The sequence below is a fragment of the Elephantulus edwardii genome, unplaced genomic scaffold, assembly GCF_000299155.1.
Source record: "Elephantulus edwardii isolate Elephantulus edwardi_28Jun2011 unplaced genomic scaffold, EleEdw1.0 scaffold00230, whole genome shotgun sequence".
Taxonomy (NCBI): Eukaryota; Metazoa; Chordata; class Mammalia; order Macroscelidea; family Macroscelididae; genus Elephantulus; species Elephantulus edwardii.
This window is the reverse complement of record NW_006399980.1, coordinates 583,337-600,727: the sequence shown is the minus strand read 5'-3', so window position 1 is coordinate 600,727 and position 17,391 is coordinate 583,337. Positions and strand designations below refer to the sequence as shown.

General features: G+C 37.0%; 1 protein-coding gene across 1 annotated transcript in view; it reads right to left on the bottom strand.

Annotated features, from left to right (window-relative positions):
- The window catches only part of AFP (alpha-fetoprotein), a 28,770-nt gene that overhangs the window by 10,329 nt on the left and 1,050 nt on the right, over positions 1 to 17,391 (bottom strand). The window contains exons 3-11 of the mRNA XM_006898447.1: positions 16,677 to 16,809; positions 14,588 to 14,799; positions 12,717 to 12,849; positions 11,359 to 11,456; positions 7,251 to 7,380; positions 5,456 to 5,670; positions 2,614 to 2,746; positions 1,737 to 1,834; positions 593 to 731 (exon numbers count right to left, since the gene is read on the bottom strand). Of these exons, the coding sequence (XP_006898509.1) occupies positions 593 to 731; positions 1,737 to 1,834; positions 2,614 to 2,746; positions 5,456 to 5,670; positions 7,251 to 7,380; positions 11,359 to 11,456; positions 12,717 to 12,849; positions 14,588 to 14,799; positions 16,677 to 16,809 (1,291 nt within the window). The remainder of the gene's footprint in view (positions 1 to 592; positions 732 to 1,736; positions 1,835 to 2,613; positions 2,747 to 5,455; positions 5,671 to 7,250; positions 7,381 to 11,358; positions 11,457 to 12,716; positions 12,850 to 14,587; positions 14,800 to 16,676; positions 16,810 to 17,391) is intronic.

The following is a 17,391-nucleotide window of genomic DNA, read 5'->3' as shown; positions in this document are numbered from 1 at the left end:
TTCCACAACTGAGATTTTAAGACAAAAAAAATAAAAATAAAATATATAAGGATATATATATGACAGTGGTAATATTACCAAGTAAAAATTGTGGGTCTAACTAACTGAAAGTCATGTTATTCTTCAGAATTTAAGACTAAGACTTACCAATGGTTGTCAAAGAGAACAAATTTTCTACAATAACATAATAAGAACAAGATTATGCTACAAATTAAGCTATAAAAAGGCAAACAATACAAACATAACTACATATAATCATAAGTAAGGCTTTCTAAAAACACAATTTTGTAAACAAAGAGGAAATCGTAGACTGAAGAACCTTTTGGCCACTCCAGCTTTCCTGCACATGAGTATGCTCAGATTTTGATGAATAAACTAGCTTTACTTCTGGTAGCCATGCTAAAACAGAATGACTGGCCACATGCTAACCAGGCGAAGGTGAATTCTCATGGTCTTCAATGTGAAATGCGTGGAACAAGCCCCATATAGCCATTTTCACATCAGTCTTTACGATTTTCCCCCAGATGGGAATGATGAAGTTTTAAAGTACAACAGGGCAAAAAGAAGATGGGACTGGTCCACAAGTACTCACCGCGTTCTCCCCACAGGCCAGTTGCTTGTCCTCACTGAGGGGGCAGCAAGTGCTTCCTGTGGCCGCCATTTTCCTAGTGATGGCCATCAGCTCTGGTGTGGTCAGTTGAGGGGCTTTCTTTGTATAGGCAACCATGAACCTGCAAGAAGCATTTCCCACAAGTCTTGGTGAATAATCCGTGAGACTTAAATGCTTTCCTTCGCAAGGACCTTCTATGCTAGCTGATTCTGGTATCAGAAGACATGAGATCAGTCCATTTTTTTCACATATCTTGTGGGTCAACTTTTACTATAAAGTTCCTGAACAACCCACTTCCTAAACAACATGCCTCTGGAAACTCTGTGAACTTTGATGTCAATAGTTGTAGAGGGGCTTCAGGCCTTTTGTTCTTAGGGTCGTTGTGAGTTGTGCCCCATTTGAAGGCAATCAACAACAACAACAACCACTTACTAGATGTCTCTTATACCAGAATATTTTTCTGGGAAGAGAAACTCTAAATATAAGACTGACTCGTGGAGTGGTGGGAGAAGTTGGAATCAGAGGGATGAGGAGGTGCAGGGGGAAGGGGGATTAATCATGGAGTTGTACAATTTTCTGGGTTGGGGGATGAGGAAAATACAAAGAATTTGTTATTGACAATGTATTTGAATTCTGTACATAAACTAGCAGAAAATTTAAAACAAAAATAAATGTTTAAAAATATGTAAAAACTCTATTGATATTAATTTTTATCTTTACTTCGAAAGGATGGTTCTCTCTTCTACAAAAATTTTTGCCATATTTTAAATCAAAGATCTCAGTCATTCACTCATTGCTTTCAAGTCGGAACCAATTCATAGCAATGAGGAGATTGTCTTTTTCCTACAAAGTATATGGTGGATTCAAACCACTTGCCTTAGGGTTGGCAGAGCAACTCCTTACTCACTAGGCCAACAGAGCTCTAAGATCAGGTCTTCACAAATCAATATCTATGAGAGTGTCAGGGAGTGCTGCTCTCACTCAGGGAGAAGCAGACATCTTCTTACACTGACTTACAGTCAGAAAGAAGGATTGAAATTCAGAATAACTATGAGTCTCTTTGAACTGTATTTCCTTGCCTGGTAATAATTTTAAATCACCAAAAACGCAATTTCTAAAAACATACGCATTTTGTAGGTAATATTCTCCCAATTTCTGGTAGCGAGCACAGCTTTTCTTTCCCAGTGCCTGGCTCTCCTGGATGTATTTTTCTAATTCTTCTTCCTGGAAATGCAAACATTAATTAATACTTTTTTTTTTCCTTACCAGACATTAAACTGTATATAAACGAACTGGTAATATTTCATTCTACTATGAAACCATTCTTCAAGGTTTTTATATTAAAAATCGTAAGATGTGAGTTTTGAAATGTAAGACAAGTAGAACTTGTAGAGATTGAATTTAAAACCTGTGAAGTCACAAAATTAAGTATGGCAGAACTCAATCTTTAGTGAATAGTCATAGCCATTTTGAACAAAATTTTTCCCTTTCTGAAATTGTGGAAGCGTTATCTTTTTTGTGTATATTCCTAAGAACTTCTTGGTGAACATTTATTTCCAAGCCACTAAGGGACTAGACCTTAGAAAAGACATGCTTAGAAAGGTGAAGGGTCAGAAGAAAAATGTAAAAAAGAAGAAGAAAAAGATCCTCATTTAGAAGGATTGATACAGTAACTGTAACAATGAATTGGAGCATATCAGAAAGGATGATGCAGCAAAGGGTAAGGTTTAGATGTGTTGCTCATAGGATCACTATGAATAGTGGCTGATGTGACTACATCTAGCAACAACAACAATTATAATTATCAGGACAGAATAGCCCTTAGAGAAGGACATCAAGCTTAGTAAAGGAGAGAGTTAGAAAAAACTGAGGAAGACGAATGAGAGTAATTGGCATGGTGGCTACAACCTAATTAGTAAACACTTTCAAATAAACGCAGCATTTTAAATGGATGATACCAGTTCTGTGTTTCAGATTCTTCCTAAATATCTTCAACAACGTACCCCTTTATCCTGGCATTCAAGTCGATTTTCAGACTGGGAGCACTTCTCCAGTAATTTTTTGTATCCTTCAGTTACCCTTAGAATTACTGGGACTGCAAGCTCAGGATGACGTCTCGCATATTCATAAGTAAAGCTAAAACATGTATGGAAAATATGTTATTATGATGTTTTCTTCAGATAAATGAACTATAAAAACCCATTCTCTTCCCTAATTTCTCCTGTACAACATGCAGTAAAAGTGGATATTCAAATACATAAACGTAGAAATCCAATATGATTTGGAATAGAAAGTGGCAAAATTATTAATACAAGCTGAAAACTTCCAAATTAGCCTATTAAAAGGTGTTTTGTTCTTTTTTTCTACCTCTCATTTGGGCTTTTCCGTTATGAACTTTACAGTAATTTGTGCAGTGTATTTTCTTAATGTTAGTATTACTTAAATTAGCATCCCTACTGTCAAAAATTATATCAAAATTTATGAAAGATATTAATGATGGTTTCTCATTAAAACTACTTTTATTATACATGTGAAAATACTGAATTTGCATATATTGTGTTCCTTATATTTTTACTAGAATAATTTTTTAAGTGTGCCTTATAGAGCTCAAGCTCTCTCTCATTACCATAGAGTCAGAACCAACTCAGAGGTGACCCTGCAACAGCTACTCAAAGGCTTTAAATTAGACAGGAAGAGATTGCCCATCTTTTTCTCTCAGAACAGCTGGTGAATTTGAACCTCCTGCTTTTGAGTTGGCAATGCAATTCCTTACAGACTAGGTCACCAGACTTCCCTTATAGGGACACTTACCCAAATAAAACCCATCTATATCAAGTAGATTCTTACTCTTAGCAACTCAATATAGGAAAGTTTAGAGTGGTTTCTTAGGATTTCCAAGATTGAAGTCTTTAGAAAAGGGCACTTCTGCATCTTTCTCCCGCTATAGGGAGTCAGACACAGACAACTAAATAACTAGTTCTCTGATTGCAGGTAGTGATAAATCAATGAGGAGCAATAAAGGAAAATGGAAATGATGGAAGGTATAATGCATGAGGTGGAGGGATCATTAATTTAGAACATGTGGTCAAGAAAAACCTCCCTGGGTAACTGATCTCTGAACAGAGATGTGGGCAAAAGGAACATAAAAATGTTTGGGGGAGGATCACTGTCAGCAGAAAACTAGCTACTGCAAAAAAACCTTTCCACTTGGAGAACTGTGTTTCTATTAAACCATTAACTAGTGTAAGATGTGTATTATATAAATGTAATGAAAATTCCTCAATTTACAAATTGCATTTCCATGCTATAGAAATGAATTACTAGCCTTTAGTTGCGCTCCCATTTACTGTCAATATGTATTTGTAAAATCTAGACTTTGTTCTTAGTTGCATGATTTCATTTAACAGCACAAATTATGGGTAACAGTTCAATTTTAATAGAACAATAAAGCAGTAAGCCTAAGGGATTTTAGAACGGAAATTGAGCCATTATTTTCATCACTACATTAGAGTCATAGACTCAAATTCAGGAAGACCTTTAGAGTTCATGTGGAGCTCTACAAATACCTTCTATAAAAAAAATACCTTCTATAATATCGGCCACAGACACACAGAGCCCCCAAAAAGGGGGGGTATTAACTAGAATATGCTCTTCCTCTAAAGGCAAGTAAAATGAGGACATGATTTATCAATAATATTACATCAATCTGTTATGCTACAAATGTCTCTAAACAAGCTTTGATTGTCTCACAAAAACAAAAGATGTATCAATAAACAGGGAGTCTTGATGGTGGATTCCGTAGGAAGGTGTGCTGTTAACCCAGAGGGAGCAGCACCTTCCTGACAGTTCAAATTCGCCTGGTGCTTCAACAGATGAAAATGGGAAATCTCCCCCCAGGTAATTTACAATCACAAAAAAAAAAAAAACCAACACAGCCAGAGGGTCAGTTACTAGTCAAACCTGGGTTCTACAACAATTAATTTGAAAGCCAATAAATAGCAAATGAACTATTTCAATGAATATCCTTTTATTTAGCATTGTCTACTGTGTTTGACTTTAGGGAATATTTTCATTTAGACTACTCTCCTGTTTTCATTTTGACTACTCTTCTGTTTTACAGAAAAATTCACATCTTGCTCAAAATTACGATAGTTGCCTAGTTGCCTCCATATGAATAACTCACGTAGACCTGACAGTGCTTTTTATTCCAGAGGATTTGATAACACACATTAAAATACAGCTTCATGATCAAGCCAGGTAATGGCAGTGGTGAAGGAAGTCTGATCACAAGCTACATCCACCTCTTACTTCCTGGATTATCTGCTTAAGTATATTTACATTTGGAGCATTTCATATCATCCTCTTTTGTTGGTTTTTTGTTTTTTAAAAAAAAAATCTTTAGTTTTATTAGTGTGTGTGTACCATCAAATCAGATCTGAGGTACAGGAAGAGATTTCCCCTCCTTCTCCACAGAGAATCTATCTGGTGGATTCAAACCACATACCTCTGAGATTTCAGTGCAGCTTCTTGCCACTAGGCTACCAGAGCTCCATGTTCTTTTGAATAGTTATGTACCATCAAGTCAAAACTGACTCATAGTTGACCTCTGGTGTGTTTTCAGAGACAGTAAATAGCAAAGGAGTTAACGGCCCATCTTTCTTCAGCAGAGCGCTGGTGGATCCAAACTGTACCTTTGTGTTCGGCGGCACAACTTTCTAACACTAAGCAGCCAGAGCTTCTGCTACTAAACTAAAAACCCAACTCCAACCATTTCAACTCTTCATTTCAACAACACAAAGCAGTTGGCCACACTTCCCTTATGTGAGTACGCATGCACAATGTTACCTTGCCAAAAAGGAATCTTTTTCTTCTGACGAGAATTGGTTGAAATCTCTGTCTCCTAAAAAGTTGTTTAGATTTGGAGATAGACCCTCAGGTTTATCATCATTTTCCGCTTGAATTATGCAGTGGCCACGTTGGAGGGTGGGCAGTTTACAGCATTCTGCTATTTTGCTTGACAGAAAATCTTGGTGAGAGCATATATAGGACATGATTTCTTGCTGTAAGAGAAAAAACAAATAAATAAAAATACATTCTGAAGGTCTGTTGTTTTCCGTAAAGAAAGTCAGGGTCAAATCTAGGAAAGAAAAAAGTAAGAGAAAATGAAAGAAAGAGAAAAGAAGAAATAAGAGAGGAATGAATGAATGAGCCGAGAAGGAAGAATCGCCTTCCTTTTTGCCACTTTATATTCAGCTTCCACCAATTGCTTAATTTTATTCATAGCACGTTACTTTTATAGGTAACCTTTTAAACAAAAGATAAGAATATTTCTTAAATCAAAAGACACACTAGTTCCTGCGTATCTTTCTATTAATATTCAATTTTTGTTACTCCACAATTTTTGCAGCTTGAGGAGCAAACTTTCTGCTCCATCAGAGCAAATTGCAGTGAATCACTGTGGCCTCCAGAGGGCAGTAAATAGAAACTGGGAAGGGTAAAGAATCTGCTTGCTACCAAAAAAACTACAAAACTCTCAAGCCTTGGAGTCAGAAACAATTTATATCTAACCCTCCAGCGAGGTCAGCTGGTGGATTCAAACCACCTGGCTTTGGGTTGGTAAGACAATTCCTTACTTATTAAGCCACCAGAGCTCCCGGGGGGGGGGGGGAGGGAATCCTGTGCATTCTCACTAGGAACAATTACAACTCATTAACTATTATAATTCAATTTATATGCTGGGTTGAAATACAGTTTTCTACTTTAGAGTAAGGAGGGGATTGTGAGGTAAAAAAATTGAAAAAAACATTTTAATGACTATAAGCCAGTAAAATCATCAGTGAAAAAGTCTAAAAGAACTTGACCTAAAGGAAAAATAAAATAGTTCTTCATGATACCCCTGATACGCATGCAAAAACTTCTAGAAGGAAAAAAATAAATAAGGGAAGTAGTGAAGATTGCAGTGACCAATTCTTCTTCCCTAAGTCCTCCCTTCACATTTCTCTCTATTCACGGAACAGCAACTGACCAACAGTCCCACGCAGGAGGTCACATATCTTAGCTATTCTTAGCTATGCCATCAGACTATAAACGCCTGGAGGTACGGGGTGTCACTTACAGTGGCTAGCACATGGAAAGCACTCAATGAATACTAGTCAAGTCAAGAACAAATATTAAAAAGAACAAGTCCATTCCTCAAAATCCTGAGAGGAGTTCTCCAGAAAGTGCATTTTTAGAGTAAAGAAAAAAATAACTGCTTCATGGTAAGGAATTACCATGGAAAAAAAAGCTAAGAGGGCCAAGTCCACTAGCTTCACAGAGAGAGTAAGATGAGCAATCTTCTCCCAAAAGGATTTACTGCATCTGAAAATCTGCTGAAGGGTCAGCTGTGGGTCTGCTCTGACTCAATGGTATACAATAAAGACGACGACGACGAAGACTGCAACCACCTCACAAAACAAAGTCCTTTCTTCAGGGAAAAGCAGATCAAGATAGTTTAAATTGCAGGAACAGGAGGTCTGTCACTGACTGCACTTAGTTCACTATCTGCTGTTGCCTGGAACCACTTCCCATCTAAGTAACAGAAAAAAGGGGGGGGGGATTGCCATGGAAAAGGTCACATTTCAGAAGCTGGAGGATTCACCCCATCATGCAGGCACTCCAGCACGTTTCCTCGGCAGCATTCCTTGTGGATGTGCACGGAGTGCTCGGACAACTTCTGAACCTCAGTAAAATTCGCTTTGGGAAACTTCTGGCTCATTTTAGCAATAGATCTGGGGGGGGAAGGAAGAAACAAAAAGACTCAGAAATCAATCTCATTTCCCTCTATACAAAAAGCTCAAAGAACGTTGATAGTATCACTGTGCCCAAGGGAGGATAGTGTGAAGCACATTGTATATGAATTTTGTATGCAAACCAATATAAAATGTTAAAAAAAAAGAGTATGGTATGCCTGACCCCCACCCACACCCCCTAAAAAAAAAAGCAAAAAGAAAAAGCCTTGTCAGTCTTCTCAGTCACAGACCAATTTTCCAGGCAATGACTCTTTAGTCTATGATCTAGCACCACAAATAGTTGAGCATACTAAAAAGTATCTCTTAGGGTTAAGATTACATATAACCTTCTTTGCTGTTCATTTCTGATGCTGAACAGTCGCGATTATAAAAGAACATATGAGCTTTAGTGGCCTACTGGTGGTAAGAAGCTGCGCTGCAATCATGGAGTCACACGGTTCGAATCCACCAGCTGCTTTGCTGAGACAGCTGGGCATTCTCTTCCACACAATTTACTGCCTCTGAAAGCATGCTGGAGGTTCAGCTGAGTCAGTTCTGACTCGAAGGTACACAACCACAACAACAATGAGTATATAGTAAAAGCGTAAAAGAATAAAGTAAATAAGAAAGGGAAAATTCTATGAGAACAGTAAAATACTAAAACAAAACAAAATACTTCTAAGTATCCAAGAAGGTGCACATATGTGTAAATCCATGTAATGGGAATGTTTGGGCTATCTAAGCATTTTAGACAGGTATTATGGCAAAAAAGTGAGAAGAAATTTCCATATTTCATTATATTTGAAGTGATTTCTGTATGAAATCCCTGCTCCCTAGAACAGTATGTGCTGATGGTGATGGGTTGTCTTCATAAACTGAAAAAATATAACCTAAGTCACTTATGGATAGCCAACTATGAAGCTGTTATAAGAATCTCTTCATTAAATTTGGTTAGTAGAATAAATTTAGATAAATGATGTCATGAGTTTCTGATAACTGTCTGTCACTGAGTCAGTTCCTACTATGGACAATCTCACATGCATCAGAGTTGATCTCTTTCTGACAGGTGGTCTTTCAGAAGCACAGCACCAAGTCTTGCTTTGATGGTGTCTCTGCGTCGATTTGAACCACTAAAAAAAGCCAAATGCTTAACAATTTACACCAATAGAAATAAATAGAATAGAAAAGGTTAAACCTGACCTCTTCCAAGATGAAATTTCAGTCTATTCACTCCATGAATGTCTCAGCAATGTATGATATTTTAAATGTTATTTAACAAATAAGTAAATTTCAAAATCTGAATTTATAAACCTAATAGTATTTATAATCTTCCACTCACATCTCAATACTTTCTTCTACTATGAATATTCTATCATAAAATAAAGTTGAAAAGTATTTTAAGCCAGCACTCTCTAATAAATATGCGCTATGAGCTACGTGATGTTGTTGCTGTGTATTGTCAAATCAGAATCGATCCACAGCTGACCCTCCAGAGGGTTTTCAGAGGCAGTAATCACACGAGAGGACGTTGCTCACGCATCTCCAGTGGAGCAGCGGAGTGGATTTGAACTGCAGATTCTTATCACTAATTGGGCCACTGGCGCTTTAAAATAATCTAATGGACATATTTTTTAAAAAAATAAAAAGGGGTGGGGAAAACTAAAAAGTAAAAAAAAAATTAAATATAATCAAAATGAAAGCCAGTTAATGAGATATCTTGTGTTCTTTTTTTTTCCATACTAAATGTTTTCACACTGGTATGTATTTTACATTTGTAGCACGATTCTTCAGTTACAGTAGTTGTATGTCCAATGCTCAAGAGTCACATGTAACTAGTGGCTATATATAGCGGCTAACTATATTGAAGAGCAAAGCTTTGGACCTTAGTAATTTATTCATATATACAGTGTCATTGTTGTCTTTGTAAGGTGCAGACACTTCGAGATCACAGTAAACACTACTGGTGGCCGAGTGGCAAGAAGCTGCACTGTAATCCTAAAGACAAATGGTTCGAGGCTACCAGCTGCTCTGCAAGAGAAGGACTGGAAATTTCCTCCCTTGCTGTAACTGTCTCTGGAAACCCACCAGAGGGTCAGCTATGGATCAGGTCTGACAGTATACAACAACAACATAGTAAAAAGACAGCTGTAATGAAAGAAAATCATGAGTCATGAACCAGAAAGTGCTGAACTATCAAATAAAAAACCTTTGTTCAGAACAATTTGTTCTGCAAAATGTTCATTCAAATCATAAGGAGAAAGTTAAGAAAAATGGTCACAACATGGAATTACAACAACTGGGTTCTAATGATCAGCAATGCAGTCTTGGACAAGTTATTTAAATTCTCTGGACTATGGGTTACGTTCCTGTAAAAACGAAGTGACAATTAGAGGATCTGTTTGCTTTTCTAAATTTATTTTTTATTTTATATTGATTTGCTCACAAATTTTATATACATTTTGTTTCATACTATTCTTCATTTATATTGTGTTTCATACATTTTCATGCATATGGTTTATAAAATCAATCACCATTGGACCTTGTCCATCATTACCCAATCTTTTCATGTCCCACCAGATTCTTCCCATTTCCATTTTGTTTTTAAAACAAGGATAGGTAAACATATGATAGATAGATGGGTGGATAGACAGATAGATGATATAATTAAGAGAAAGAACAACAGCAAATATGTAAGTGTAAGAGTTGATAAAGTTAACCAAAAGGCTTCCAATTTGCCTCTGAGCTTTCCAGCAAATCAGGACAAGGAAAGAAATTTTACTGGATTAAAGATCATGGAACTAAAACAGGCTCAGAAACAGGAATGGCATCCCCTTCCAAAATAGCTTGCCTCTGGAAGCTTTTCGTGTTCAAGACTTTTGTTCATAGGGTCGTTGTGAATCGTCTACAACCCAATATTATCAAATAAGGAAATAAATGTTACTTCTTCTGTTGTGTATTAGGTTATTCTGAGTCACAGCCAAATCATTGACATTTAGCAACAACTAAGATAACTTTTTTCTCTCTTGATATTTCAGTCTAATATTATCTCCTCAAGTGAATGTTTTCATAGGAAATATTTGTCAATATAATGGAACTTAGCACAAATTAAGAAACAGAATTAATATTTAAAGGTTCTTACAAACTGAAAAGTATCAAATTATACTTAATGAAGCCTAGGCATACATCATATAGTGATGACGAATAATTTGTTAAGAATCTGGAAATTAAGAGTATCTAAATAGGTTGAAAAGTAGCATTATCTTTAAAAATCTTCTTCAAATAATTAATACCTTAGGCAGGCTTTAGAAATGTTAAATAACAAACAGGAAATCTGCTAGTTACATTACAGTTTTAAAACTCTGTACATTGTTGCTGTTGTTATGCGCCATCGAGTCACCTGCAATTTGTAACAACCCTATGTACATTAGCTCTGAAACCTGCCCCATCCTGAGCCACTTGTCTAATTGTCTCTGACAGTTGTTGTTGTTGTTATGTGCCGTCGAGTCACCTGCGACTCATAGCGACCCTATGTACAACAGCCCTAAACTCCGCTCTGTCTTGTGCCAATCACACTGTCTCTGACACTCCCATCCCAATTATCCCAGTCACTGAATCAATCCACCTCATAGAGGGCCTTCCTCTCCTGCGCCATCCCTCCACCCTCCCAAGCATGGGCTCTGACAGAGCTAATCATATTTCTCTTGTCACTGAATCAACCCATCTCATCCTGGGTCTTCCTGTCCTGTGCTGTCTCTCCACCTTTCCAAGCATGATGTCCCTCTCCAAGGACTGGGTCTATACATGAGTTCTCCCTAAAGATGACCTCATTCTCTACAGCAGGGATAAAACAGGAGAGACAATATAGAGAATTAGGGTAGTACTGCAGATCACATCTTCTTTCTTAGATAAATACATCAGATTTGTAGATAGATACATAGATACACAGACATATAATATGGATGCATGGTTCAAACTTACATGTCTTTGAAGGTCTGGGGTTCAAAATTTCTCATTACTGCACATACATGTTGATTTAACATGCTGTTTTCTCTTAATTCTTTTGTAATTGGTGCTGACTATAAAAGAAAAGAATGTAAAAAAATTATATACTTTCCTTAATAAAGTCTAGTAATTAGAAACCCAAAAGCTAGATAAAAGAAAGATTTTCTACTAAAATTATTGGCATGATGTATTTATTTAGCATTTTATCCACTTGTTCATGATTCTGTGTTAGTTGTGCACCTATAATAGACTGCTTTATTAATAATTTGAAAACTAAAATATTATTTTCTTATTTGAAATAATTAGTATGTAACTGTTCTAGTAAACAGTTTTAAGACATCTGTTGTTGTTGTTGTTATGTGCCGTCGAGTCGTTTCCGACTCATAGCGACCCTATGCACAACAGCCTTAAACCCTGCTCTATCCTGCGCCAAACGCACCGCCTCTGACACACCCATCCCAATTACCCCAGTCACCGAATCAATCCATCTCATAGAGGGTCTTCCCCTCCTGCGCTGTCCCTCCACTCTCCCAAGCATGATGTCCCTCTCCAAGGACCCGTCCCTCCTGGCAACATGTCCAAAGTATGTCAGACGAAGCCCCAGAATCCTTGCCTCCAAGGAGTAGCTTGGTTTAATCCTCTCCAAGATAAATCTGTTTGTTTTCCTGGCAGTCCAGGGTACATTCAGTACCCTTCTCCAGCACCACAGCTCAAAAGCATCCACTCTCCTTCTGTCCTCCCTAGTCATTGTCCAACTAGGAATTGGATTATTCAAACTATGCTTAGTCGTAAATAGTAAAATTGCCCGCCAGTTTGACATTTTGAGAACGCTAACAATTCTTTAGTCATTTTTATTGTAAGTGATAAATTGTGGATTATTTTATTCTAGCTCTCTGTTAAATTAGAATACTATTTACAAGCCAAGATTGTTAAAAATGTTAAAAGAAAATATATTAATCACATAACACTATTCTTTTACTTTCTCTTTCTTCCTCTTTTCCCTTTTGTTCCTTCTCCATCTTAAATTTCTTTCACATCCTACCCTGTTCATTTACACTTTTACTATCTCTCTCTGTCTATTCTTTTCAATTGTACCCAACATACTTACTGAATAATTAATTGTTAGCTGAATGAATGAATGAAAGAAATGCAAAACCAGAAAATCCATTTTTTTAGCCTCAAGAAAATAAATTTGTTGAGATATGATCTATTCAGAAAACAATACTTAGCACACAAAAGTATAGTTTTAATTTAACCTTGTTTCATTCTAATGAGCTCTAGACCTAGACGAAATCAATGGTTAGTATATTAACAAACAATCCACACAAACAGACCTTTGTTTGAAAGCATTCAACAGCGTTTTCAGTTTTGCAGCACTGTGGAATGATTTTGTCATAGTGAGAAGCCGAATAAAGAATTGTAGGCGCGTATAGGAAAGGATGCCTTCTTGCTATTTCGTAGATATATCTGCAAAATAAAATAGATTAAGAAGCAATGAAAAAAATAGTCTTTTTTGCTTGGTACTATGTTCTGGAACTTGTTTAAAGTGTCAAATTTCTTAAAAAGTGTTTCTAAGGGGAAAACCGTTTTGGGGTTTTTGTGCTGTGTTTTGTGTGTTTTCTCCCCTGTATGCTATCTCAATACACCAAGTTAAAGATCCTCTTGAAAAACCTGATAAAGCAAAAAAGTGGATTTTTTTAAGAAAGAAAGAGAGTGAGAGCAAGAGAGAAAGAGAGAAGGAAGGAAGGAGAGAGAGAAAGAGAGAAGGTAGGAAGGAGAGATAGAGGAGAGAGAAAGAAAGAAAGAAAGAAAGAAAGAAAGAAAGAAAGAAAGAAAGAAAGAAAGAAAGAAAGAAAGAAAGAGAGAAAGAGAGAGGAAGGAAGGAAGGGAGGGAGGGAGGGAGGGAGGAAGAAAAGAAAGAAAGAAAGAAAGAAAGAAAGAAAGAAAGAAAGAAAGAAAGAAAGAAAGAAAGAAAGAAAGAAAGAAAAAGAGAAAGAGAGAAAGAAACTAACTGGAAAGGAGCGCTCTAGTAGCCTAGTGTGAAGAAGTTGTGCTGCAATCCCGAAGGTGTGCAGTTCAAACCCACCAGATGCTCTGCTGCAGAAGGACTGGAAATCTCCTCCTGTACCAGGAGGATCTGATACATAACAAGGGGGCGGGGGGAAAGATGGAGTTATAGACTTTGGTAGTCTCCATAGCCAAAATGGTCTAAAGCAGCTATCTATTGACAGTCTAGACAGTAACATGAAAGGTAAAAATGATTAGGAGTTATATGCAGCCTTTGCTGACAGAGAAGCTGGTTCAGATCTTCGTTTAACAGCACATTAACTGTGTGGGCCTAGCCAATTGCCTTCACTTTCTATTAGTTTCCTCACTTGCAAAAGGGAAGAATACTGAGGATGAAGAAGAGAAGGAGATCTCAAACATTGCTTTTTAGCATTTATCAAATCATGCATGTCAAGCACAAATGTTCATTTTATAACATCTTAAGTGCTCAATAAATATTGACAGGTTCAGTAATCTTAAGCATTGCTTACTTATGTTATTATTTTTTTTACTTCGAAGCAATTTAATGAACCCAGAACACCACTACTTCGACTGAGTCAAGAGTCATCTTGTGTGATACTAACATATTCTTGAGCAAGTGAAAAAGGATTAGAGAAGAGGTGGTGTTGGTGTTCGTGGTGATGGTGGTTGATTGCCGTGAAGTCAAGCACTACTCATAGCGACCCTATGAACAAAAGACCTGAAAACTTTCTGTAACTATCGTCATGTCTCAAAATGTCATGGAGTTTCCAGAGGCATGTTGTTTAGGAAGCAGATGTCACTCCTGCTTCAAACAGAGAAGAGTAACAAGATATATGTTGAGGAATTAAAGGATAGCTGGTGGGTCCAGTATGTGGGCTATGCTGCAGCTAGCACATGGTGGAAGCAAAGTTAAACTTGAATTTAATCCCTTTCCCTCTAACTTAAGGTTTAATAATGTTAGCTAGAAGAGGGGAAAGCCCTCAGTGTTATTATAAATGAAATTTGTCTTGGACTTTCAGACAAAAATGAAAAAGAAAATAAAGTAAACTTCTAATTTCCTAGACCAGCATCAAACCTTTGTCTGTCTAAGTGCTTTTTAGTGTATCTATCAATGGCAAAAGTGCTAGAATCTGCTCCCTTTTCTGGATTCCCACCTGTCTTTAAATTGGATACTTGCCGGTTCATGAACATCCCCTGGTTTTCTTCATATGCTTTACATCCTGTGACAGGGTCTGGAATCTGGAAGGGTGGAATGGATGCTGGGGCAGCCTTCTTGTGAGCCAGTAAACAGTTGTGTCTTTCCTCCTCACTTTTGTTGCAGCAATCTGAAAGCCCATACTTTTCAAAGATTTCTTTTTCGTGACAAATTTCTTCCAGAAAAGCAGATAGCTACAGAAAAAGATTGGTTTTAATAATAATATACTTTGAATTCCATTACAACACTGAAAAGTTTTCTAATATCCAAAATATGAACTGCAGATTGGAAAGATAATTCCCCATAAAAATGTCAATATATTTACTTTCAGCCTAATGAGATCATTTTTATATGCCTTTTGAAAATGAAATTTTCCTTCCCACTTTATTTAATATACATGGCTATTGGGCAAAACTAGTTTATCATAAAATAGGCATGTATTTAGTTTTACAATTGGATGTCCCATTACCATCGAGTCAGCACTGACTCATAGTTGATCCTCCATCTGGTTTCTGAGGATGTAAATCACACAGGAGGAGATAATCCATCTTTTGCCCAAGAATTCAAACCACCAGAAACACACAGCCTTTGTGGCAGCTGCCTAACTCCCTGTAAAATAGGCTTCCAGGGTTCTCATAATTGAAGTTCCTTGAAGAGAGACATCACGCAGAGAAAGAAAGAGGGTCCTCGAAAGAGAGGAAGACCCTCCACAAAATGAATTGACACAGTGACTATCACAATGGGCTTGAGCATGGCAACGATCATGAGGACCGCACAAGACGTGCCAAGGTTCTGATCTGTGGTTCATGGGATGACCATGAGTCAGAGTTGACTGGATCACTGCAATTATTATAAATAACACGATAATGGGATAACAGCTATGCCTACAAGCCTTGCTTTCTTGAATCTTCACAGTAATTCTGGGAGCAAGATACTAGTTCCTCATTTGTGCAAAGTGAGGCAACAACAATTATCATCAACACTTGGCTGCTGACAAAAAGGTTGACAATTCAAATGCACTCAGTGGCTCCCCAGGTGAAAGTCCTGACGATCTGCTAGAAAACCTATGGAGCAATCCAGTTCTGTCATGTGAGATAGCTATGAATCAAAGTTGACTCAACAGTACTGTTAGCAATCATCATACATTTAGTTAATATATTGAGATAAAGTAAACACTGGACATCTCATACTCAAATATACTTGCTATTCATCAGAAATTCCATCTAAATGAGTACTGCATCTTAGTGGCTTCATTTGCTAACACTGACTAAGTGTTGTGGACCTCTCACTTACTGTAGCCCAGTGGCAGTAGCATGTTATGAAGACACTGTGAGAGTTGGTCCAGGGGCCAGCATGCTTGGATTAGCTATGGTTCTACCATTGCTGCTCTGTTAAGGAAGTTGCTTGGTCTATCTGTGCCTCACCTTCCACAAATGCACAATTAGCATCCGGCTTTCAGAATTATTGTGAAAATTCAAGAAATTAAGGCTTGTAGGCATAGCTGTTATTCTGCCACCAAATCCCAGGTGGAGATTCTGACTTACTGGACATTCATTCATTCCAATTTCTTAGTTTCATGTTGTATGTACTGACGTAAACCCTTAGACTAATGAGCTTCATTTTGTCAGTGTTTAATAAAAAATTGTTGTTGCTCATTGCCATTGAATTGACCCTGATTCCATGTCCTGTGCCATTTCATGATGTCTGAACTCATAATGAAAATGAGCTACTATTATTATAGCAATCTCCATGACAACCCTGGAATGGAAACCATTATTATTCCTTGTTTTATAGATAGAGAAACTGAAATTCAAATAAGTTAAATAATGTACACAAGAACAAAAAATCTTTCTTTTTCAGAAGCTTAATCCTTAGTCATCAGGTTTATTGTCTTTTAACAATAGCTAGCCATTTTTTTTTCTCTTCTATCCTCTGAAGTAATCAGAATTAATCTAATCTTTCATCCATATAGTACTTCCTCAAATAGTTAAAAGTATCATCTCTCCTGACTTCCTGTATCATCCATCTCATCCCCCAAACATCGCGGCGCTTCGTTTCATGACACACTCACATGGTTTTCTGAGCACCCTGCTTGCTGCTCGCTGCCAGGGGGCTTCTCAATGGCAGCCAACACATCCTTTGTCATTTTGCTAACTTCTTGATAAGGGGCCTCTGGAACAAACTGGGCAAAAAATATGGTAGCTCTGAAACAAAAACACATGTAGTTGTTTATGGTACATACTTAACAAAACTTGTTTTCCTGAAACAGATTTATTTGTTTGCTTTCTGTCTTCTGTTTGTACAGAATATGATGCACCAAACAGCAGCACCATCATGCAACCTTAAATTTCTTACCAGAACTTTAGAAATATAGAATGGAAGTACAGCCTGCAAGAGAACATCATACTCAATGCAAACAATTGCAAAGCTTCAGTTATGAAGCAAACACCCTGATCTGCTTCTAGAATGTAGTGTGCAGAATATACAATCACATCATCATATTGGTTTTAATGGGAAAAATGTATTGATTATTTCATCCAGTTTCCAAACTAGTTTTCATTTTTTTAAGATCTGATCTCATTTATTCACTACTCATTTGGACTATTTGGGTTTGGTTCATGGAATTTAAAAGTTAAACCCTAAAACATTGGCCAGCAGTTTAACTTCTTCAAAATCAATTTCTATCTCCTATGAATAAGTTTTACAGGAATTGTTCAACTTGCATTTTTTTCCCTAATCTCAGTATGTTTAACCTTATTAAAATTATCATTGCTTAGCTTATCTAT